This window comes from Erinaceus europaeus, chromosome 2 (assembly GCF_950295315.1).
Source record: "Erinaceus europaeus chromosome 2, mEriEur2.1, whole genome shotgun sequence".
Classification (NCBI taxonomy): domain Eukaryota; kingdom Metazoa; phylum Chordata; class Mammalia; order Eulipotyphla; family Erinaceidae; genus Erinaceus; species Erinaceus europaeus.
The window spans coordinates 184704620-184728310 of NC_080163.1; the positions used below are offsets into that span (position 1 = coordinate 184704620).

Genomic DNA, 23691 nt, shown 5'->3' on the forward strand with positions numbered 1-23691 from the left:
TCATGTATTTTTTCATTGTTCTGTCTACTGTGACTTGAAATTTTCCTCACCATGTCTTTTTAAATGTAAAATGTAATATAATTTGAGCAAATTGTAAAATAAGTCTCTGAAAGTGAGTATCTGCTTAAAAATATCATATAGATTTCCCAGCAATATGAATTTTTCCAGTTTCACAACATTTATTCAATGACTAACAACTTTTCATGATATGATATGGGTTTTCTATTTATTAGGAATCCTATAAAGACCTTTCACAACAGTGATTACAATCAGAGCTGTTAGTTTGCAAAGCTAATAATCTGTCTCTGTTGGAAAGGTCTGAGAGATGTTTGAGAATATTATAGATTGAAAAAAAAAACCTGAGTCAATTCAGTTTTAGTACATAATCAACAGAAAAACAGGGAAGGAGAAAGATTACAAAATATATCAATATTTTATTATGCTACAAAATTACAAAAATACAAACATTCATCAATAGGCTAACAGTAGTTTTTTGTTTTTTTTTTTAATGAAAGAAGACACACCAGAGTGCTGTTCAGGTGGTGCTGGGGATTGAACCTGGGACCTTGAACTTCAGGCATAAAAGTCTGTTGCATAAGCATTGTGCTGTCTCCCCACCCCAATCGTGGTGTATTCTTAAAAATTGTATAGTATAGAGAATGAAAATGACTACATTAGTGACACATGGAATAAGTTATGAATCTTGAAAATGAGTGAAATAAAAGAAAATGATTCATGGTGTATGAGAACATGTTAAAAACTATTTCATTATAAACCAGGGAAGTGGTAATGTTTAGGGGAAGTAACAAGTATCTCTTAATCCATAGGCCAGTGAAAAATATAGTTCATGTTTTCTTTCCTTGTGTAGATGATTTTTTATATCCATTTTTTTTTTTTAATTTCTTTATTGGGGATTAATGTTTTATAGTCAACAGTAATTTTCTATCTTTAATCTGTTCTTCTGTTACAAATAAACTGAGCATGTAGGAGTACTTGTAAAATTAAACAAGTATGTATCAACAACTGTCTTGTAAACCTTCAACTCCCCCCATTAAGTTAAAAAAAAAACACTTCACTGCTGAATTGAATAACAAATACACCTAATTTATATGATACTGAGCAGCTGTTCTATGGTGTATTAGTTTAAATTAATGCCTGATATTACATTTGAAATAATAATTACCCTGTAACAGGTTTAAATATGTTTGTTTTAAAAAAGTAAAAGTTACATTAACATGAACACATTCTTCAAAAACAAGTTGCATCACTCATTGCTTTACCATGTTTTCTCCCTTGTGAGTTCTCTGATGGACAATGAGACTTCTCTTATAACTGAAGGACTTTCCACACTCACTACAAATATAGGGTTTCTCTCCTGTGTGAGTTCTCTGATGTACGATGAGATTTGGCTTATGACGAAAGCACTTCCCACATTCATTACACTTATATGGTTTCTCTCCTGTATGTGTTCTTTGATGGTGAATGAGGTATGATTTCCTGCTAAAGGCTTTGTCACACTGAGGACATTCATAGGATTTCTGTCCTGTATGTATTTTCTGATGTACAGTGAGGGTTGCTTTCTGACGAAAAGACTTACCACATTCATTACAAATATAGGGTTTCTCCCCTGTGTGTATTCTCTGGTGTAAGTTGAGATTTCTCTTCTGACTGAAGGATTTTCCACACTCATTACATTCATAAGGTTTCTCTCCTGTGTGAGTTCTGTGATGATCAATGAGGTATGATTTCATTCTAAAGGTCTTCCCACAGTGGGGACATTCATAGGATTTTTCCCCTGTATGCGTTCTCTGATGTGCAACCAGGGTTGTCTTCTGGCGAAAGGACTTACCACATTCATTACAAATATAAGGTTTCTCTTCATTATGAGTTTTCTCATGAAGAGCCAGTGTTGTTTTCTGGGAGAAAGATTTTCCACATTCATTACAAAAATAGGGCTTCTCCCCTGTATGAGTTCTTTGATGTACAGTAAGGTTTGCCTTCTGATGGAAGGACTTCCCACATTCTTTACAAATATAGGGCTTCTCTCCTGTATGAATTCTCTGATGGAGGGAGAGTGTTGTCTTTTGGCAAAAGGACTTCCCGCAGTCTTTACACTCATATGGTTTTTCTCCTGTATGAGTTCTTTGATGACGAATGAGGTGTGACTTCAGTCTAAAGGCATTTTTACATTGTGGACATTCATATGATTTCTCCCCTGTATGCGTTCTTTGATGATCAGTGAGGGCTGTCTTGAGGCGGAAGGACTTACCACATTCATTACAAACAAAGGGTTTCTCTCCTGTGTGCATTCTTTGATGATCAATGAGATATGACTTCCTTCTAAAGGCATTTCCACATTGATGGCATTGATAGGGTTTTTCCTCTGTGTGAATTCCCTGGTGCAGAATCAATACTGATTTCCTACAGAAGGACTTCCCACATTCAGTGCATGTATGATTTTTTTCAGTGTTGGTTGGTCTTCTTTTATTACATTCAGATGGATTTTCCCAGTTGTATGCTTTATTATATATAATTGAGTCTCCATGTTTAAGGACATATTTATCACTGTCATTATATTCAAATGACTGTGTTGGAGTTTCCATCGTATGACACTGGATAAGCATATCATTATGACTGAGAGCCCTGCCATGTTGATTATGGCATTTGACTCCAGGGTGAACTGTCTCTGGCTTAGTACTAAGGAGTGGTAGCTCATATTCATTATACTCACTAAGTCTTTTTCTTGCAGGATTCAAATTATTAATAATTAATTCTGAAACATTTTTAAAAATATTTCCATGAGTGTTATATTCAATAGGGGCATTTTTTGAACTAACAGTTTTCCCCAAAGTAAGCGTCTTTTCATATAAATGACAGTTCTCCTTAATCAGTTTTCTGTGGTTAATACATACAATTGAACTAGAATACTTATCATGGTGTTCCTTGAATTTCATTAAAAAGTCACCAGCTTTCCAGTTTTCTAGTAAAAAAAAAAAAAAACAATTTGTGAATATACACACATTTTCTATGGAAAAGGAATTGTATTAGGGTCTACCAGATGAGGTCAGAAAGACCTATGACACCTTATATCCTGAATGTACAAAGACATCTAGAGAATCTAAAGAATGGCTCTGTTCCTTTGTGGAAAACAAAATGTAAGTAGTGGTCACTAATATCTTTACTTACTGCCTCTAGGGTTATTGCTGGGGGCTGGTGCCGGTACTATAAATCCAACACTCCTGGTGCCCATTTTTCCCCTTTTATTAAATATATATTTTGTTTGATAGGACAGAGAGAAATTGAAAGGGGAGGCGATATATAGAGGGAGAGAGAAAGATACCTGCAGGCCTAAGTTTCTGCTCATGAAGTGTCCTCATTGCAAGTGAGGAGCAGGGGCTCAACCTAGGTCCTTGTGCATAGTACTAATTGAACTTAATCAGGTGTGCCACTGCCCAGCCCCCAACACTAATATTTTTTTAATCAGACCACTGCTAAGCTCTGGCTTATGGTGGTACAGGGGATTGAATCTGGAACTTTGGAGCCTCAGGCACAAGAGTCTATTTGCATAACCATTATGCTATCTACCTCTGCCTTTAAAAAATTTTTTTATTGGGGAATTAATGGTTTACAGTTGACAGTAAAATACAATAGTTTATACATGTATAACATTTCCCATTTTTCCATTAACAGTTCAACCCCCAACACTAGTATCTTTTTAAAAATTATCTTTATTTATTTATTTATTGTATAGAGACAGCCAGAAATTGAGAGGGTAGAGGGTGATAGACAGAGAGACACCTGCAGCCCTGCTTCACCACTCAGGAAGTTTTCCCCCTGCAGGTGGGGACCAGGGGCTCGAACCTGGGTCCTTGCACACTGTAACATGTGCGCTCAACCAGGTGTATCACTACCCAGTCCCACTAGTATCTTTTATGCTTTGCAAATTTCATAAGGGAATTTATGGAGTTGGGCAGTAGCGCAGCGGGTTAAGTGCAGGTGGCGCAAAGCTCAAGGACCAGCTTAAAGATCCTGACTCGAGCCCCTGGCTACCCACCTGCAGGGGAGTTGCTTCACAAGCAGTAAAGCAGGTCTGTAGGTGTCCATCTTTCTCTTATCCTCTCTGTCTTCCCCATCTCCCTCCATTTATCTCTGTCCTATCTAAGAATGACATCAACAACAATAAAACAATGGCAACAAAAGGGAGTAATAAAAAAAGAATAACATTTAGAAAAAAAAAGAAAGAGAAATTGAAATGAATGTTATAACAGTCAATGAGAAGACAAAATAATAGAAGAGGTGCTCATGCTAGGTCAGGTGGATTCAGAGACAATAAAATAAGTATCAAGGTTATTAATTGGCCCAGGAGGTGGTACAATAGATAAAGTGTTGGACTCTAAAACATGAGGTCCCAAGACTGAGCCACAACATCACATGCGCTAGAGTGATACTTTGGTTCTTTTTCTCTCCTGTCTCATTGATAAATTAATAAATATTTTTTTAAAAAGGATGCTGAATTTTAAGTAGGACGAACAAGAAAGATTAATAGGAAATGCTGTTCAGATAAAATATTAGAAGAAGGATTACTTTTGGAGGACACAAGTCAAAGCCTATTGACAACTTGTTACTGATACTTCACTGCTCTTGGATGTCTTTTTCAAGAGAGAGAGAGAGAGACAAGGAGAGGGGAGAAATAACACAACACCTAAGCTTCCCCCCAGTGCCATAATACTCCGATATGGTATGCTGGGGACTTAAACCTGGGATGCACAAAATGGCCATGTACACACACACACACACACACACACACATCCACACACACACACACACCAGGGTATTGTGTACGTATAGGTTCATTGAATGACTTTTTTCATTCATTCAGACAGAAAGACACAAACATAGCACTCTCCATGTGGTGCTAGGGTTCAAACTTGGGCCATGTGCAGGTGCCCTCCTCTATCTGGTGAGCTGTTTATCCAACTTCCAGGCTTAATATCTTCCTTCCTCCCTCCCTCCCTCCCTCCCTCCCTTTTTTCTTCCCTTCCTCCCTCCCTCCCTTTCTTCTTCCCTCCTTCCTTCCTTCCTTCCTTCCTTCCTTCCTTCCTTCCTTCCTTCTTTCCTTCCTTTTTCTCTTCTAGTTGTTGTTGTCCTCCTCATCTTCCTCCTTCTATCATCTGGCTTTCTAATATTATTTCTATAGTAGATAATCTTCAAGAAAATGCTATTCATTGGGGCCAGGTGGTGCACCAGATTGAGCACACATATTACAGTGCACAAGGACCTGGATTCAAGTCCCTGGTCCCCACCTGCAGGGAGAAAGTTTTGCAAGCAAAGTAGTGTTGCAGGTGTCTCTGCTTCTCTCCCTCTCTATCACCCCCTTCCCTCTTGATTTCTGGCTGTATCTATCAAACAAAGATAATTTTAAAAAAAGAAAGAAAGAATGCTATTCTGGGGGTGGGACGGTAGCATACTGGGTTAAGGGGTTAAGCGCACATGATGCAAAGCACAAGGACCAACTTAAGGATCCCAGTTCAAGCCCCCTGCTCCCCCACCTGCAGTGCTGCAGTCGTTTTCCCTTCTCTCTCAAGTTATATTAAAAAGAAGACCTGGGTGTTGGGCGGTAGTGAAGTAGGTAAAGCACACATGGCGCAAAGCACAAGGACCAGAGTTAAGGATCCCACTTTGAGCCCCGGCTCCCCACCTATAGGCAGGTCGCTTCACAGGTGGTGAAGCAGGTCTGCAGTTGTCTATCTTTCTCTCCCCATCTCTGTCTTGCCCTCCTCTTTCTATTTCTCTCTGTCCTATCCAACAATGAACAGCATCAACAACAACAATAATAACCACAACAAGGCTACAACAAGGGCAACAAAAGGGGAGAAAAATAGCCTCTAGGAGCAGTGGATTCATAGTGCAGCCCCAGCAATAACCCTGGAGGCAAAAAAAAAAAAAAAAAAAAAAGACCTAAAAGAAAACTTAGGGGACTAGGCTGTAGCGCACTGGGCTAAGCGCACATAGTACAAAGCACAAGCACCCATGTAGGGGTCACGGTTTAAGCCCCCAATTCCCCACCTACAGGGGGGCCCGCTTCATAAGTGGTGAGGCAGGTCTGCAGGTTTCTGTGTCTCTCTCCTTCTCTATTTCCCCTCCTCTCTCAATGTTTCTTTGTCCTATCCAATAAAATGAAAAAAGAAACGAAAACTTACAGTATACTTAAGTATTTATGAGAAAGAGAGCAGGAAGAAAGAGAGCATCAGGGGGTCGGGCGGTGGCGCAGTGGGTTAAGCGCATGTGGTGCAAAGCGCAGGAACCGGCGTAAGGATCCCGGTTCGAGCCCCCGGCTCCCCACCTGCAGGGGAGTCGCTTCACAGGCGGTGAAGCAGGTCTGCAGGTGTCTGTCTTTCTCTCCCCTTCTCTGTCTTCCCCTCCTCTCTCCACTTCTCTCTGTCCTATCCAACAACGAATTGCGTCAACAAGGGCAATAATAATAACCACAACGAAGCTACAACAAGGGCAACAAAAGGGGGAAAAAAATGGCCTCCAGGAGCGGTGGATTCATGGTGCAGGCACCGAGCCCAGCAATAACCCTGGAAGAGGAAAAAAAAAAAAAAAAAAAAAAGAAAGCATCACTCTGGCACAGGTGGTGCTGAACTCAAAACCTCAATCTTTCAAGTTTAGTGGTTGATCCATTGTGCTACCTCCAGGACCACTTACAGTACATGTTGATCGAAGTATGATAGGAATAGTACTGGATGGCTAGGTGGTGGTGCACATAAGCACATAGGACATAAGGAAATAGGACCTGTGTTCAAGCCCTAGGTCCTCATGTGTAGGGGGGAAGTTTCATGAGTGGTGAAGCAGTGCTACAGGTATCTTTCTCTCTTCCTTCCTATCTATCCTTCCCTCTCAATTTCTCTGTCTCTACCCACAAATTAAAAACCAAACCAAAACAAACAAACAAACAAGAGTACTAGGTTCAATCACCAGAACTACCATAAGCCATTGCTTACTGAGCAATGCTCTGGTAGGAAGAAAAGGAGGGGGGAGAGGTGAAATAGTAACTCTCTTTGATAACATCTGTTAAATCAGGAACGAATATGAGTCAGAGTGTGTGATATTTGAGTATGTTTAGCATACAATATGGTTATTTCAAAAAATAGGAGCCCTGGGGCCAGGGGGTCTGACTCAATGAGTAGAGCACAAAGCTACGTGAAGCCCTGTTCAGTCCTGGGTTATGCATATGCCAGACCAGTTCTCTGGTCTGTCTTAATAACAAAATAAATCATGATTATAAAGGTTTAGCAGCTAGGGAGGTTGTTTAGTAGTAGAGCACAGGACTTGTAAGCATGACACTTCTGAGTTTATTCTCTGGGAATGTATATGCTAGACTGATGCTATTTTTTTTCTTTTTTAAAAATATTTATTTACTTTCCCTTTTGTTGCCCTTGTTTTATTGTTGTAGTTATTATTGTTGCCACTGATGTTGTTCTTGCTGGGTAGGACAGAGAGAAATGGAGAGAGGAGGGGAAGACAGAGAGGGGGAGAGAAAGACAGACACCTGCAGACTTGCTTTACCGCCTGTAAAGTGACTCCCCTGTAGAGTCCCTGGGGAGCCGGGGACTCGAACTGGGAACCTTACCGGTCCTTGTGCTTTGCGCCACGTGCACTTAACCTACTATGTTCCCGCTCAACTCCCTGATGCTATTTTTCTCCCTCTTGTTAGATCTTTTATTTAAAAAAAAGATCAAAAGCCATTAAAAAAAAAAACCCATATATTTCAAAAGTGCCACCAACCATGTAACCACTTCATTGAATTTCATCTACATGAACACCTGAAACTCACCTAAATAGGTATGACCTGTAAGTGATGTCCATGGCTCTTCTCCTCGTTCTAGTTTGAGGATTACATCAGGTTTAGTCACGTGACACCCTGATAAGGGAAGATTTGGATTAAGTTGCTTGGGCTTCAATATATTTGAAAAATAGGTAAGGTCATTGTCAGTACTACACATTAAGATACTCCTTTGTGTAACCTTATGGTTACTAATAAAGGTAATGATTTTGCACTGAGAAAATAAAGACACAATTAGCCTTTCTATTACCCAAAATAGAACCTCTCTTAGTCCTTAGACTCAAGATCATACATACTTGAGAGACTCTGAAAGGAAATGCATGCTACTAAAAGCTTCAAATATTTTTTTCTTACCTACAGAAACGAGGTGGCAGTAATTTTCCAACATCACATCCATATATAGAGTCTTTTGAGCAGGATCTAGGTACTGCCACTCCTCCTGAGTGAAGTCCACAGTCACATCTTTGAAGGACACAGAACCCTGTAATGAATGGAAACTAATCAGAACAAGATGACTAGCTACTAGGGATTCATTCAGTTGCTGCTACTGATTTTTGTCATTGTTGGGGTTTCCCTTCTCTGGACTGACTTTTTCACACAGAGACAGAGATAGCCACAGAGGTAAATACATTGCAGCACTAAAGTTTCTTTCAATGTGATGTGGGCTGGGTTTGAACCTGGGTCATGCACAAGACAAAATAGGCACACTACAGATAGGCTATCTTGCCAGCTCTAGGGATCTGATCCTGTTCCATTGTGGTATTCATATAAAAACTTACAAAGAAAGCTCGCCATTCTTCTTGTTTTATAACTTACATTATAAAGAAAACAAAAATCAGGGGAGCCAGATAGCGGCACACCAGGTTAAGCTCACATAGTAAGTACTATGTGCAAGGACCTGCACAAGGATGTGGGTTTGAGCATCTGTAGCGGGGATGCTTCATGAGCGGTGAAACAGGTCTTCAGTTATCTCTCTCCCTCTCTGTCTCTCTCACTGATAAATAGATCTTAACAATATAAAGCAAAACAAGGTAAAAATTACCTGACATTAAGTATATTTAGTAACTTATCCTAAAAATATTTACTGTTGAGTCACATTGTGTTCCCAAACTATACTAGTTCACTGTGGTGCCAGAATATACAAAACACTGTTCCTGTTCACAAGATGTTACAGCCTTAGGGGCTGGGTGGTGGTGTTCCTGGTTGAGTGCACACATCACAGTGCACAAGGATCCAGGTTCAAGCCCCCAGACTCCTTCTGAAGGTGGCAAGCTTCACAAGCAGTGAAGCAAAGAATTATTGAGTCTAATATCATCCTTATTAAATCACACAGGGACAAAAGTATAGATATCTTTTTTATTTTTAAAATTCTTTTAAAATGTTTATTAATTTCTTGGGTAGAGACAGAGAAATTGAGAGGGATGGGAGAGATAGACACCTGTAGCCCTGCTTCACCACTTGCAAAGCTTTCCCCCTGCAGGTGGGGGCTGGGGGTTTGAACTCGGGTCCTTGCACATTGTAATATGCGCACTTAACTAGGTGCACCACTACCCGGCCCCTTAGATGATGTCTTTTTTTTTTTAAAATTTATTTATAAAAAGGAAACACTGACAAAACCCTAGGATAAGAGGGATACAACTCCACACAGTTCCCACCACCAGAACTCCATATCCCATCCCACCCCGATAGCTTTCCTATTCTTTTTTTTAACTTTTATTTATAAAATGGAAACATTGACAAGACCATAGGATAAAAGGGGTACAATTCCCACCACCAGAACTCCATATCCCATCCCCTCCTTGACAGTTTTCCTATTTTTTTTTTTAAATTTAATTTATTTACTAATGAGAAAGATAGGAGAAATAGAGAAAGAACCAGACATCACTCTGGTACATGTACTGCTGGGGATTGAACTCAGGACCTCATGCTTGAGAGTCTAGTGCCTTAGCCACTGTGCCACCTCATGGACCACAGTTTTCCTATTCTTTAACCCTCTGGGAGTATGGACCCAAGGTCATTGTGGGATGCAGAAGGTGGAAGGTCTGGCTTCTGTAATTGCTTCCCTGCTGAACATGGGTGTTGACAGGTCGATCCACACTCCCAGCCTGTCTCTCTCTTTCCCTAGTGGGGCAGAGCTCTAGGGAAGAGGGGCTCCAGGACACATTGGTAGGGTCATCTGCCCAGGGAAGTCCGGTTGGCATCATGGTAGCATCTGGAACCTGGTGGCTGAAAAAAGAGTTAACATATAAAGCCATACAAATTGTTGACTAATCATGAACCTAAAGGCTGGAATATTGCAGATAAAGATTTGGGGTCTCTGTTTTAGAAATAGCTAGTAGGGCTATTTCAGGTATATTCCAAAGGGCCCTTGACTTTATTAGTTTTTGCCTGAGCCTGACAGATGATGTCTTTTAAGTACATGCTCCTGTTCATAATTCCTACCTAGCAATCTTGAGTAGCCTGTCTTTTTCTTTGGTGTTTCCCTGACTTCTGTGTATGGGGTCACTTTCAGATTGTATATCTATATCTGTATATATATATATATTTTTCTGCCTCCAGGGTTATTGCTGGGGCTCGGTGCCTGCTGAATCTACTGCCCCTGGAGGCTATTTTTTCCCTTTTTGTTGCCCTTGTTTTTTTATTGTTATTGTCATTATTATTGTTGCTATTGCTGTCGTCGTTGTTGGATAGGACAGAGAGAAATCGAGAGAGGAGGGGAAGACAGAGAGGATGAGAGAAAGATAGAAACTTGAAGACCTGCTTCACTGCTTGTGAAGTGACCCCCCTGCAGGTGGGGAGCCAGGGACTCAAACCGGGATCCTTAGGTCAGTCCTTGAGCTTCACACCATGTGTACTTAACCCACTGTGCTACCACCCACCCCACTCCACCCTTTAGAGTGTATCTTATATACATCTATGTTGTACCTTAACAAATGGGGGTATGGTGGTACAGCTGGTTGAGAGTATGTGCTCCAATGCATAAGGACTCAAGTTCAAGTCCTATCTTCACAAGTGGTGAAGCAGCGCTGGAGGTGTCAGTCTCTCTCCCTTTCTATCTTTCCACTCAGCTCTCAATTTTTTCTGTCTCTACATAAATAAATAAATAAAATATTAAAAAAACACAATGGGTAGATAAAGCAATCAGAAGCAATATTAGAATATATTTTCAGTAGAATAAAAACTATAGACAGAGGACTGGGGATAGCTCACCTAGTAGAATACATGCTTTGCCATGTGTAAGGTCTGAATTTGAGCCTCCTTCCCATCTCCAACACCAGCCCCTAGCACAACATGGGATCACTATGCAAAGGGGAATTCACAGCAGTATAGTAGTTCTGTGGTCTTTCCATCTCTCTCATTTTTTTTTTTTTCCCAGAGCGAGGCATATAGGGAAGGGATTTGAAATGTTTCTTTTTAAAATTTATTTATGCGAGATAAAGACAGAGATAGATATAGAGATAGAGACCGACCAAAGTATGGTTTGGGTGGATCCCTGGCTTCTGGTGGTACTGGGGATTGAACCTAGGATTTAGGTGCTTCAGGTATGAAGGTCTCTTCCTATAACCATTATGCTATCTCCCCAGCACTCCCTCTTTTTTTTTTTTTTTTTTTTTTTAAGTGATCTGGGAAGTGGAGCAGTGGATAAAGTGTTGGAATCCTCACACATGAATTTCTGAGTTAATCCTTGCCAATGCATACACCAGAATGATGCTTTGGTTTTCTTTCCCTCTCTCTTCTGATTAGTATAATAATTTTTTTAAGTTAAAAATAAAACAAAGGGGAAAAAAAGCATTTTCTAGGGGTGGTGGAGTTATATAGACTTGAAGACTAAGTGAAGAAAAATGAACTACAGGGAGTTCGGGCAGTAGCGCAGCAGGTTAAGCGCACATGGTGCGAAGCACAAGGACCGGTATAAGGATCCTGGTTTGAGCCCCTGGCTCCTCACTTGCAGGGGAGTCGCTTTACAGGCAGTGAAGCAGTTCTGCAGGTGTCTGTCTTTTTTTTTTTAATTTCTTTATTGGGGAATTAATGTTTTACATTCAACAGTAGTTTGTACATGCATAACATTTCTCAGTTTTCCATATAACAATACAACCCCCACTAGGTCCTCTGAAGGACCTGTATTCTCCCCCCTACCCAGGTGTCTATCTTTCTCTCCCCCCCCCTCTGTCTTTCCCTCCTCTCTCCATTTCTCTCTGTCCTATCCAATAATGACATTAATAACAACAATAATAACTACAACAATAAAAAAACAAGGGCAACAAAAGGGAAAATAAATATAAATAAAATATAAAAAAATTAAAAAAGAAACACACCCTATAAAAAATAAAAAGGAAAAGGAACTACAACAAAAGAATGAAATTGTTAGCACATGTATCAAGCAGTGTATAAAATTTTAATATATTAAGATGAAATAGTTTACCTTAGAACTAAAAATTGGTTTAACACTTCTGAATCAGTCAGTGTTATTTATCATGTAAACAGAAAACTCACATAATGCAGAAAATTGAATAGAGGAAGAAAAACTCTTGATATAGTTTAACACCTATAAATAGGGGGGGAGGAAGCCACAAAGCCTTTTCAACCTGTTAAATCTCATAGTCTAGTTAAAACTGAGAACCAATATCATAATAGTGAAAGACTGATTGTGTTTCCCCTAAATCAAAAATGATACAGAATCAGGAGTTAGTGTGCAGAGGCAGAGACACTCATTTTGGGGGGACCCCCTTGTGTCCCCTCTCTCCTTTGAGAGCCAAGGCAGGGTTATTGAACCTGGGAAAGGCCAGTGGACAAGGAGGTCCAGACTGGGACCAGTAGACAGGGGAGTCTGATCTGGTACAGCTTCTCACAAACCAGCAGGCTTTATACCCGGTGAAGGGGGTGAGGTGGTGGTGGTCAGCTTGTGTGATTCTGCAATTCTGGCAGGAGTGAGTTATGCTGATATAGGTTTGCCACATCTTGTTTAGTTTAGAACTTCAGGTACTATAACAGCCTCATTCCAAGGTCTGTGACCAAAAGCTCTAGGAAAGGTCAGGATAGGTAAGAGATATTACAAGTCGTACTTGAAATACCTGTGAAGTTTGCACATAGTGATAGTATCCAGTTGAAGGATGGATGTAGTCTTGGCACTTAACACAGAAGTTTTGGATTAAATTTATTTGAGCATTATTAGAGTAACAGTAGATTGTAAGTAGGAAAAGGAAACTGTAAAAACAAAAGAACCATTATGGAATCTGGGCATGGCAGTACTTAAAAGGTCCAAATACAAAGATGAATTGTAAAAAACAAAAAAAAAAAAAACACCACACACAGAAAAGCAATGTTTTTAGAGGTATACTACTAGTTTGGTATGGGGGATGTAAGCCTGTGTATTTAATTCTCTTGCATCTGAAAATTAGAAAAAAACAAAACAAAAACAAATCTGTAATATTGTTATATAGTGACAAAGTATTAGTGGCAAACAACACACTGCTAGGAATTGTTAGTGCCTATGAGCAAAACTGAAGGATCAGAGGGTTGGGGAGACAGTGTAATATTTATGCTCTGAGATCCCAGGTTCAGCACCACCATAAGTCAGAGCTGAGCAGTGTTGTAGTGTCTCTTTCTCTTTAACATAAATAGAAAATATTTTTTTAAAAAGGGTCAGACATTTCAGGATAAAAACTGAAGAAAAAGGACAGAATTTAGTTCTTTCTGCCAAGCATAGCTTTATTTGCAAAGTTCCAAGACAGCACTTCTTTCCACTTACTAACAGCAATATATTTTCAGTTAAATACAGGAAATACATTTTTTTTGTCCCCATATCACTTCTGGAAGAAGACTGAGAAAGGTGATGCTCAAAAGATATGCCCACCTGATATGTGGAGGTGGCTAAAAGTTAGATGGTGAACTCATGGAAAATAAAAAATAAAACCTTATCTGGGGAGTTGGGCGGTAGCGCAGTGGGTTAAGTACATGTGGCGCAAAGCGCAAGGACCAGTGTAAGGATCCCAGTTTAAGCCCCTGTCTCCCCACCAGCAGGGGAGTCCCTTCACAGGTGGTGAAGCAGGTCTGCAGGTGTCTATCTTTCTCTCCCCCTCTCTGTCTTCCCCTCCTCTCTGTCCTATCCAACAACAATGACATCAATAACTACAACAATAATAACTACAACAATAAAAAACAACAAGGGCAACAAAAGGGAATACATAAATTTTTTAAAGTTAAAAAAAAAAAGCTTATCTGGCCAATTTGGAGAATCAAAAGGGCTACTGACCTGGTGAGGAAGATAGACAGGAGGATGTCATAACAGCCAGGCAAATGATCAGATACTGTTGAACGAAGACTATTTCAGAAAAGAGAAATTATCATCTCACCTGAGCCATGGTTTTGAGATCTTCTAAGATGTCCAGTCTTGTCTTCTGGCTCCTCTTTATAATAGGAATGGTTCCTAAGAAGGCAAAGCTAAGATGACAAAAATGCTACTTAACACCATATGCCTTACAGTTCTCTTAGGACTGCAGAGTCGATGAACATTACTTCTATTTCTCTTGCTTTGGCTCTTGTCCTTCCTGCACATTCCACATAAAGGAGGGAGGTGGTACAGTATATGGATAAAAAGTGTTGGCCTCCCAAGCATGAGGTCCTGAGCTTAATACTCAATATTGTATACACCAGAGTGATACTTCTGGTCCTCTCTCTCCTTTCTGTCTCTCTTTTTAAATCAGGGCAATACTCAGCTCTGATTTATAGTGGTATGGGAGACTGAACCTGGGACTTTGGAGCCTCAAGCATGAGAGTCTCTTTGCATAACCATTATGCTATCTACTCCTGCCCCCCTCCTTTCTCTTTCATTAATAAATATTTTTTAAAAAGAAAGAATTAATGATGGTCTGGGTGGTGATGCAGTGGATATGTCTATTGACTTTTCAAGCATGAGTTCCTGAGTTTAAGCCCCAGCATTGTATGTGCCAGAGTGATGCTCTGGTTCTTTCTCTTTCCCTCTTATTAATACATCTTTTTTTTTAATATTTATTTTATTTATTTATTCCCTTTTGTTGCCCTTGTTGTTTTATTGTTGTAGTTGTTATTGTTGTCGTTGTTGGATAGGACAGAGAGAAATGGAGATAGGAGGGGAAGACAGAGAAGAGTAGAGAAAGATAGACACCTGCAGACCTGCTTCACCGCCTGTGAAGCGACTCCCCTGCAGGTGGGGAGCCGGGGCTCGAACCGGGATCCTTATGCCGGTCCTTGTGCTTTGCGCCACCTGCGCTTAACCCGCTGCGCTACAGCCCGACTCCCTTATTAATACACCTTTAAAAAAATAATAAAAGGGTGGGGAATAACCAGACAAATGGTTTATTTAACCCCTAAAGTCAGAGATACAGGCTTTTGAGGCAGTAGTTTAGATTTTAGGTTAAGTCTTTGTACACTTTAGCACCACCTTTTCTCTCCTAAGCAGCCTTCAGTTATTAACAACGTCCAACTTGCTCTCTTTTAGGGCTTTACTTTTTTTCTTTCTTTTTTTTGAGGTTCAGTACCTACACAACTCCACGTTCCCAGTAGCTTTTTTTAAAAAAAATGTTAAAACATTATTTTATTTGATAGAATTGAGGAGAGGCAGCAATGTTTCACCATTCATGAAACATTTTTAAAATTAAAAAACGATTTATTTATTTATTCCCTTTTGTTGCCCTTGTTGTTTTGTTGTTCTAGTTATTATTGTTGTTGTTATTGATGTTGTTGTTGTTGGATAGGACAGAAAGAAATGGAGAGAGGAGGGGAAGACAGAGAGGGGGAGAGAAAGATAGACACCTGCAGACCTGCTTCACCACCTGTGAAGTGACCCTGCAGGTGGGGAACTGGGGGCTCGAACCAGGATCCTTACCCTGGTCCTTTAGCTTGGTGCCACATGAGCTTAACCTGCTGTGCTACTGCCTGACTCCCACCATTCTTGAAGCTTTACCCTCTGTAGGTGGAGACTGGGGGCTTGAACCTGGTTCCTTGCACATGGTAATACATGTACTTAACCAAGTGCACCACCACCTGGCCCCCAGTAGCTTTTTTTTTTTTTTTTTTAAATAGAAGTTGAGAGTGGTCCAGGAGGTGGCGCAGTGATAAAGCTTTGGACTCTCAAGCATGAAGTCCATGAGTTCAATCCCCGGCAGCACATGTGCCAGAGTGATGTCTGGTTCTTTCTCTCTCCTCCTATCTTTCTCATAAATAAATAAAAATAAAAAAAAGAAGCTGAGAAACAGAGAGAAGGGGAGACACCTGTAGCACTGCTCCACCACTCATGAAGCTTCCTCCCTGTATGTGGGAGGGGTTGGATTCGTAGGGCTTTATCTTTTATCAGTCACAAGCAGTATGAGAATACTTGTCAGCCAACAGTCAGCTGAGGTAAAGAACAAACACCTCATCACAGACCCCTGCAAGCGTCAACCCGGCTTTGACCTAGCACGTTATCATTGGGCCCTCTTCAATCACTATCGAACAGGCCATGGCCGGTGCGCCGCTATGTTCCATCGCTGGGGAGCCAGAGACGACCCGAACTGCCCCTGCGGCTACAGACAGACTATGACCCACATAGTCAACGACTGCCACCTCTCCAGATTCAAAGGAGGTCTCGAAACTTTACATCAGGCTCAACCTGACGCTGTTGACTGGCTACGGAAGAAGGGCAAACGCTAGAAGAAGCCAACACCCTGATGAAGACTACTGACACAAACTCTTACATATCGAATGGCTATCTTATCTCTTACTTAGGTGGTTAAAATACTTATTTATTTAATTTTATATGTATTTATTTGTTTCTTACTGGAGCACTGCTCAGCTCTGGCTTATGGTGGTGCCAGGGATAGAATTTGGGAACTTTGTTGCTGCAGGCATGAAAAGTCTTTGCATAACCATTATGCTGTCTCCTCAGCCCACTCTTACCTGTTTAATGGGTAGTGTCAAAATGGGACCTGGGAGACGGTTCAGTGGTAGAACACCTGCCTTGCTTACTCAAGGCTCTGCATTCAATCCCTCTAGTTTTTATTTATTTATTTTCCCTCCCAGGTCACTTTTCTTCTTCTAGCGTTTGCCCTTCTTCCGTAGCCAGTCAACAGCGTCAGGTTGAGCCTGATGTAAAGTTTCGAGACCTCCTTTGAATCTGGAGAGGTGGCAGTCGTTGACTATGTGGGTCATAGTCTGTAGCCACAGGGGCAATTCGGGTCGTCTCTGGCTCCCCAGCGATGGAACATAGCGGTGCACCGGCCATGGCCTGTTCGATAGCGATTGAGGAGGGCCCAATGATAACGTGCTAGGTCAAAGCCAGGTTGACGCTTGCAGGGGTCTGTGATGAGGTGTTTGTTCTTTACCTCAGCTGACTGCCAGCTCTGTTTCCAAGAGTCTGGAACAGAGAAGCCCAGGTCACTGTTCAGCTCTAGCTTATAGTGAACCAGGGACCTCAGAGCCTTGGGCATGAAGGTCTTTATAATAAATGCATAACAATTACCCTATCTCCCTAGCCCCTAAAATAACTTACAGTTCCACATCTGACTTTGTTACCCCATGAAAAAATACATTTAAAAAAGATTCCTGGATTGGGGATGTAGCTCAGTTGTAGAGTACATAATTTCCAGAAGGCACTGGATTCCATCCCTGGCATCCCCCCCAAAAAAATAATAAAATTAAATAATTAGGGGGTCGGGCGGTAGCACAGTGGATTAAGTACAAGTGGCGCAAAGTGCAAGGACCAGTGTAAGGATTCCTTACACCACCTGCAGGGGAGTTGCTTCACAGGTGGTGAAGCAGGTCTGCAGGTGTTTATCTTTCTCTCTCCCTGTCTTCCCCTCCTCTCTCCATTTCTCTGTCCTATCCAACAACAACAGCATCAATAACAACAATGATAAAACAGCCAGGGTAACAAAAGGGAAAAAATGGCCTCCAGGAGCAGTGGGTTTGTGGTGCAGGCACCAAACCCTGGCAATAACCCTGGAGGCAAATAAATAAATAAAATAAATAATTGAATCATCAAGTACTTAATAATATGCATTTGCTCACTATCAAAGCTGCCATCTTTCTCATATGCCTTACTATTTATTAATGGATATAAGCTTTTAGTTCCACCAATGTTTAATTGCCAAGGTCACTTATTTTTTCTTTTTTTCTTTTTACCAGAGTTTATGGTGGTGCAGGAGATTGTACCTGAGACTTTGGAGCCCCAGGTATGAAAGTCTCTTTGCATAACTATTATGCTATCTACCCTTGCCCTCCAAGGTCACTCTGTAATATTAGTTTTAAAACATATTTGAGAGGTCAGGTGGTGGTGCACCTGGTTGAGTGCATGTATTACAATGTGCAAGGATGCGGGTTGGGTTGGAGCCCTTGGTCCCCACCTGCAGGGGGAAAGCTTTCCTAATGGTGAAACAATGTTGCAAGTGTCTCGCTCCCTCTCTGTCTCCCCCTTTTCTCTAGACTTGTGGCTGTCTCTATCCAATAAATAAAAATAATACCAAAAAAAAAAAAACATATTTGAACATTAGCTAGGAATACCCTAGTTTTTTCTTTCAGAATTTCTGGTTTGGAGTCTGGTAGATGCCTTGGCAGCAGACTATCTGTTTTGAATTGAATCCCTGGCTTCAATCCCTGGTGTTACATGGGAGTAGCAAGAACAACTTGGAGTGATGCTTTGCTCTGTCTTGTTCTCATACTCATTTTAAAAACAAAATTGTGGGTTGCAGGCAGGGGTAGGTAGTATAATGGTTATACAGACAGACTCTCATTCCTGAGGCTTTGAAGTCCCAGCTTCAATCCCCTGCACCACCATAAACCAGAGCCAATCAATGCTCTGGTAAATAATAATAAATATAAAAAAATGTTAGTGGGCTGCTTAGGAGCTGGGCAGTGATGCACCTGTTTGAGGGCGCATTTTACAGTGTGCAAGTTCCCCACCTGCAGGGGGGGATGTTTCATGAGCTGTGAAGCAGTGCTACAGGTGTCTCTCTCTCTCTCTCCCTTCCCCTCCCCCCTTAATTTCTCTCTCTCTAATAAATAAAGTTTTATAAGAGTAAAAAAGAAAATGGGCTAGAGAGGTGGCTCAGTGGTAATGTGCACAAGACCCTGGATTAAATCTCCTGAACTGCATTAAAAACATTTTTTTGCTCGTTCATTTCCTAAGAACTTAAAGTGGAAAAATTGTACTGACATTTTAATGGAACTGCATGAAATGTTAGGGATTTTGAACACTTGATCATGCTCATCAAGTTTTATTTTTTTGAGTTCCTTAGGAACATTTCATTAACTTTTTTAGGCAGAGAGGGCAGGGAGGAGGGAGAGAGAGAGAAATTGCCCACAGCATTGAAGTTTTCTTCAGTGTGGTGGGGGAATGGGCTTAAATCTAGGTTGCACACAAGTACACTATCCAAATAAGTTTTTTTAAAATATACTTTTATTTATTATTGGATAGAGACGGAGAGAAGTTGAGAAGGGAGAGGGAGACAGAAAGGGAGAGAGTCAGAGAGACATCTGCAGCCCTGCTCCACCACTCATGAAGCTTTCCCCCTGTAAGTGGGGACCAGGGATTTAAACCTGGATCCTTGCGCACTGTAATGTGAGCACTTAACCAGATACGCCACCACCTGGCCCCACCAAATAAGTTATTTTGTTATTTATTTTTAAAATTTTATATCATGCAATTAATAGCCACTTCTTTTATATTTTTGGTAGCAAGTAGTCACTTTCTATAGCTTTTTGACACATATAATGAAATCTATGTACTTTTTTTTTTTTCCTAGCCAATATCTGAGTTTTGTAACTGTCACTATGTTTTCAAAAGGAACCTTGGAAATCTTTCTGCCTCAGACTCTGGCTCAGAAATGGTGAGTGAAACAAACTTCTAAATGTTCTTTATTTTTTAAATAAAGTCTTATAAATCAACTTCTTGCAAAGGTCTACTATTATTTAACTACTTCAAGACACTGAAGACAAGGGAATGTCTCTTAAAAGAGAATAAATCTGTTTTAGAATATCTTTTTCTAGAGGGAAGAAAAGTGGCTATATTTTCCTCTTTGTAACAACCAAGGGACTCTCAGACTAAGAACCAAGGTAGTGAGAGCATTCTGGGGAGAAATGGGTAAATTGCCAGGATTTGGAAAGGCATCGGGAGTACAGTGGCTAATTCTCATATTAAGTCTGAATGGAGTGTGCTGGGGATAGTTGAGCCTTGTCCGAGGAATTGACTGAAGATTTCAGACCTACCAATGTGGGGTGGGGTGGGGGTAGGGGGCACTGTGTGATCAATGTGAGGAGACAGCTGGAGAAATGGTCATGCCAATAAGAAGGGAAGTGTATCTGGAAATTTCCAATGGCAGAAATCTCTCACAGTAGATAAATTACACTAAATCATAGTGGTACCAATGTATTAATCTCACCTTTTCAGCTCCCTATCCCACTGTCTACCTAGAGACAATAGGTAGAGGTACCAGAGAAGAAACTGATGATGTACTCTTTTATATATAGGGCCTTGCAAATGTGCAACTTGACTGCTCGCAGACTTTTTAAAATTAATTTTATTATTTTCATTTATTTATTTTTTGCCCCCAGGGCTATTGCTGGGCTCGGTGCTTGCACTACTGCTCCTGGAGGCCTTTTCCCCATTTTGTTGCCCTTGTTGTTACCCACGTTGTTATTATTATTGTTGTCATTGCTGTTGTTGCTGTTGGATAGGACAGAGGGAAATTGAGAGAGGAGGGGAGAAGAGGGGGAAAGATAAGACACCTGCAGACTTGTTTTACTGCTTGCAAAGCGACCTCCCTTCAGGTGGGGGAGCTGGGGGCTTGAGCCGGGATCTGGGATCCTTAACGTGGATCCTTGTGCTTAACCCGCAGTACTACCACCCGACCTCCCAAATTTTTTAATCATTATTTATTTATTGGATAGAGACAGCCAGAAATCAAGGGGAATGGGGTGATAGAGGAGAGAGACAGAGAGACACCTGCAGCCCTGCTTCACCACTTGCAAAGCTTTCCCTCTGCAGGTGGGAAGCAGCAGCTCGAACCTGGGTCCTTGTGCATTGTCACATGTGCGATCAACCAGCTGCTCCATCACCTGGACCCTCAGACTGATTTTATTTCAAATAGGGCGAGCCACCATAGCACCAAAGACTGCCTTAGTGCTGTGGGACTCCCAAGTAATGTGTTGGTGGGGACTTTGTCTGTCAGCAGGGCATGGCCAGGCACAGGCCCTATTAGAGAAGCCATCTTAAAGCCCGTAGGGTTTAAGATTAAAATTAAGTCCAGTCCATGCATATCCTTCCACCCCTAGTCAGGGCCTCACACATGCAATTTCACTGTTTATGGGTCTATTTTTAAATTATTTTACATTTCAGGTAGAGGGCGAGAGAAATAAAGAGAACAAAGTAAAACACCATAGCACTGTTCCAGCATTTACCAGCTTCCCCTGATGCCAGTGGTGTTTCTGTGCGGTGACAGGGTTCCAAATGACTATTAGGTTAGTCATGGGAAAAAGGGGGAAAATGGTTGCATAAACAGTGGGTTCATTGTGGAACAACTTGCTAAAATACCTACTGATTCGTTCAGCAGAAAGAAAAAAAATTCAAGCATGAATTCTGAGAATGACAGTTGTGGGTGAAAGTTCTTTTTTGTGATCTCAATAGTATTCTTGCTAATGGCAACATATTTGTCATTAGTCACCATGGAGTCTCTCATATAGGATCCTATTACCTGGGAATTATTTTAATTTACCTCTCTCCTCCATTAAAAAAATGTAAAAGTTTGCCTAAATGTCATGAAATCAATTTCTACAGGCATGCAATATCCAGTTTTATCCAGCATTCCTTCTTGTCACGCAGTGACTCACATTCATAGTCATCGTGGGTGGTGCACACAACATACTTTTGAAATTGTTCATATTCAGTTATATCACCCCCAGCACCCATCAGCCACAACCTGAAGGAGCCCTTCACACACTTTGACACGAAGTAGCAAAATTCTACACACAAGCCCCTCACTGTCACCTCTCAATACAGTCTCAAACAGAAATAGATTAATTCCTAATTTAAGAAATAGACACAAAGGGGCCGGCCAGATAGCATGATGGTTATGCAAAACGACTCTTATGCCCAAGGCTCTGCGGTCCCAGGTTCAATTCCCAGCACCACCATAAACCAGAGCAGAGCAGGACTCTAGTAAAAGAAAAAGGGGGACAATCAGTTCTAAAACGCAACGTCACACGAGTTGCCCCCCCTCCCCCAGAACACAAGGACGGACACACAGACACACCAAAAGCCTGTGGGTGCCGAGCTGCTCACAGCCGCGGGGGGCTCCCCGGGGCGCAGCCCGGCCTCCGTCTCTGCCTCCTCCGCATTTTCCCACCCTGGCTCCAGGCTCCTTCCCCTGCCCAGGTTCTCGCTCCCCTGCTTACTCTCTATGGCCGGACTGGCACTTTCCTCCCGAGCTTCCTCAGCCCAGGTCCCCTCTTGCTTCTCGCTTTGCGGGGCCCATGTTCCCACCTCCCGCACTGCCGTCCCGCCATCACACACTTGCTCCGAGCCTGCAGGACCTGCCAACCTCACCTCCAGCCCCTAGCCCGCCGTCTGCGCCTGCGCACCCTACGCCCTGCGGGCCGCAACTCCCAACTGCCTCTGCGCTTCCCCCGCAGCTGGACTTTCCCCGCCCTGAACTACAACCCCCAGAACCCCCTGGGCGCTTTGGAGGGGATCTTTATTTCCGGCTTCTCCTCTTCCACTCCTGTCGCGAGCAAGGTATAGGAGTAAGAACTCACCTGGAGTGTCGGGGACAGCAATAATTCTTTACTTATTTAGATGCCAGAGAAGGGTCACACAATTCACACAACACATAGTCAACCTGATACCTCTCTAAGGTAGAGAGGTAGCCGTTCGCAGGTTAGGCTCACGGACGTGGTCACCAGCCGCTGTGTTGCCTAACTGGAACACATCCTTCATCCGCTGGCGCAATCGGATGCGAGGGTCTCTGGAAGCTGGGGAAGCAGCTACTGCCAGCCTAGCCGGGTGTGCTTACGTCTCCTTAGCAGCACCGGCAGTATCGCGGTCAGTAGCGGTGACGGCGCTTCCTTCAGCTGGTTTCTGAGCCTCGATTTATACTAGGGTCACATCGCCATTGGCCAATCAGGTTCGGGTTGACATCATTAGTATTTCTTATCCTACTTATACATATGTGTCTGTCTTATCACACTATGCAGGCGCACTATGGTTGCTATGGTTACATGCTCACTACAACTCCTCCAAGTCGCGGTCCTGCCAGTGACAGTCGATGGCGTCAGGTTGGCATCTCCGGGAGGGAGCCAAGAGCGCTCAGTCGCGCACAGGGAGGGTGGCAACCGGTGTGACAGCAGTGTGTCCGCGACCAGTTGGGGAGTGTACTTTGGTGTCCCTGCTGCGTCGCGGGGCCTTTTGACGTGCCGTGGTCTGCTGTGCTGGGTGACTCAGCTGCTTACAGTGATTGAAGAGGCTTTTAAATTCTGTGACTGTGGAATTTGTGTCACGAAGTGTCATTTCTACAACTCTGTGTTAAACGTAGGGACTGTTGACCTTCCCAGAGAGTATACCTTATGCCTGTAAAGGCTACTCTGCTTTATCTCCCCCCCCCCCAATCTCTCGCTGTCATATCGAACGAACACAAACACACACACACACACACACACACACACACACACACACACACACACACACACACGAGAAGCGGTGGATTCGTAGTGCCATCATTGAGCTCCAGCGACTGGAGGCAAAAATAAATAAAATAAAGGCTATTCTGCCCGTGTTAACTAGATGCACCCAGCACTGAAGCATGGCTTGAGCTGCCTTGTCCCTCACAGCTGGTGTCCAG

General features: G+C 42.0%; 1 protein-coding gene across 3 annotated transcripts; it reads right to left on the reverse strand.

Moving 5' to 3' along the window:
* Window positions 1-416: 416 nt before the first annotated feature.
* ZNF567 (zinc finger protein 567) lies at window positions 417-22436 on the reverse strand. 3 transcript variants are annotated; one of them, XM_060185819.1, is made up of 5 exons: window positions 22401-22436; window positions 14200-14273; window positions 8201-8327; window positions 7838-7924; window positions 417-2980 (listed from the first exon to the last, which is right to left on the reverse strand). In XM_060185819.1, exons 2-5 carry the CDS (start codon window positions 14206-14208, stop codon window positions 1269-1271), a joined length of 1935 nt encoding a protein of 644 aa, XP_060041802.1. In that variant the 5' UTR covers window positions 14209-14273; window positions 22401-22436; the 3' UTR covers window positions 417-1268. The 3 variants fall into 3 exon arrangements, with proteins under 3 accessions (XP_060041802.1, XP_060041801.1, XP_060041803.1); XM_060185818.1 differs by lacking the exon at window positions 22401-22436 and adding an exon at window positions 22250-22394; XM_060185820.1 differs by lacking the exon at window positions 22401-22436 and adding an exon at window positions 22108-22164.
* Between the last annotated feature and the right edge of the window lie 1255 nt (window positions 22437-23691).

Excerpts from the sequence above, each read along its gene's own strand:
- ZNF567 (XM_060185819.1), bottom strand. Across the intron at positions 7,925-8,200 it reads CTGCCACCTCGTTTCTGTAG|GGTGTCACGTGACTAAACCT; the intron begins GTAAGAAAAAAA and ends TTCCCTTATCAG. Across the intron at positions 2,981-7,837 it reads TACAGGTCATACCTATTTAG|AAAACTGGAAAGCTGGTGAC; the intron begins GTGAGTTTCAGG and ends TTTTTTTACTAG.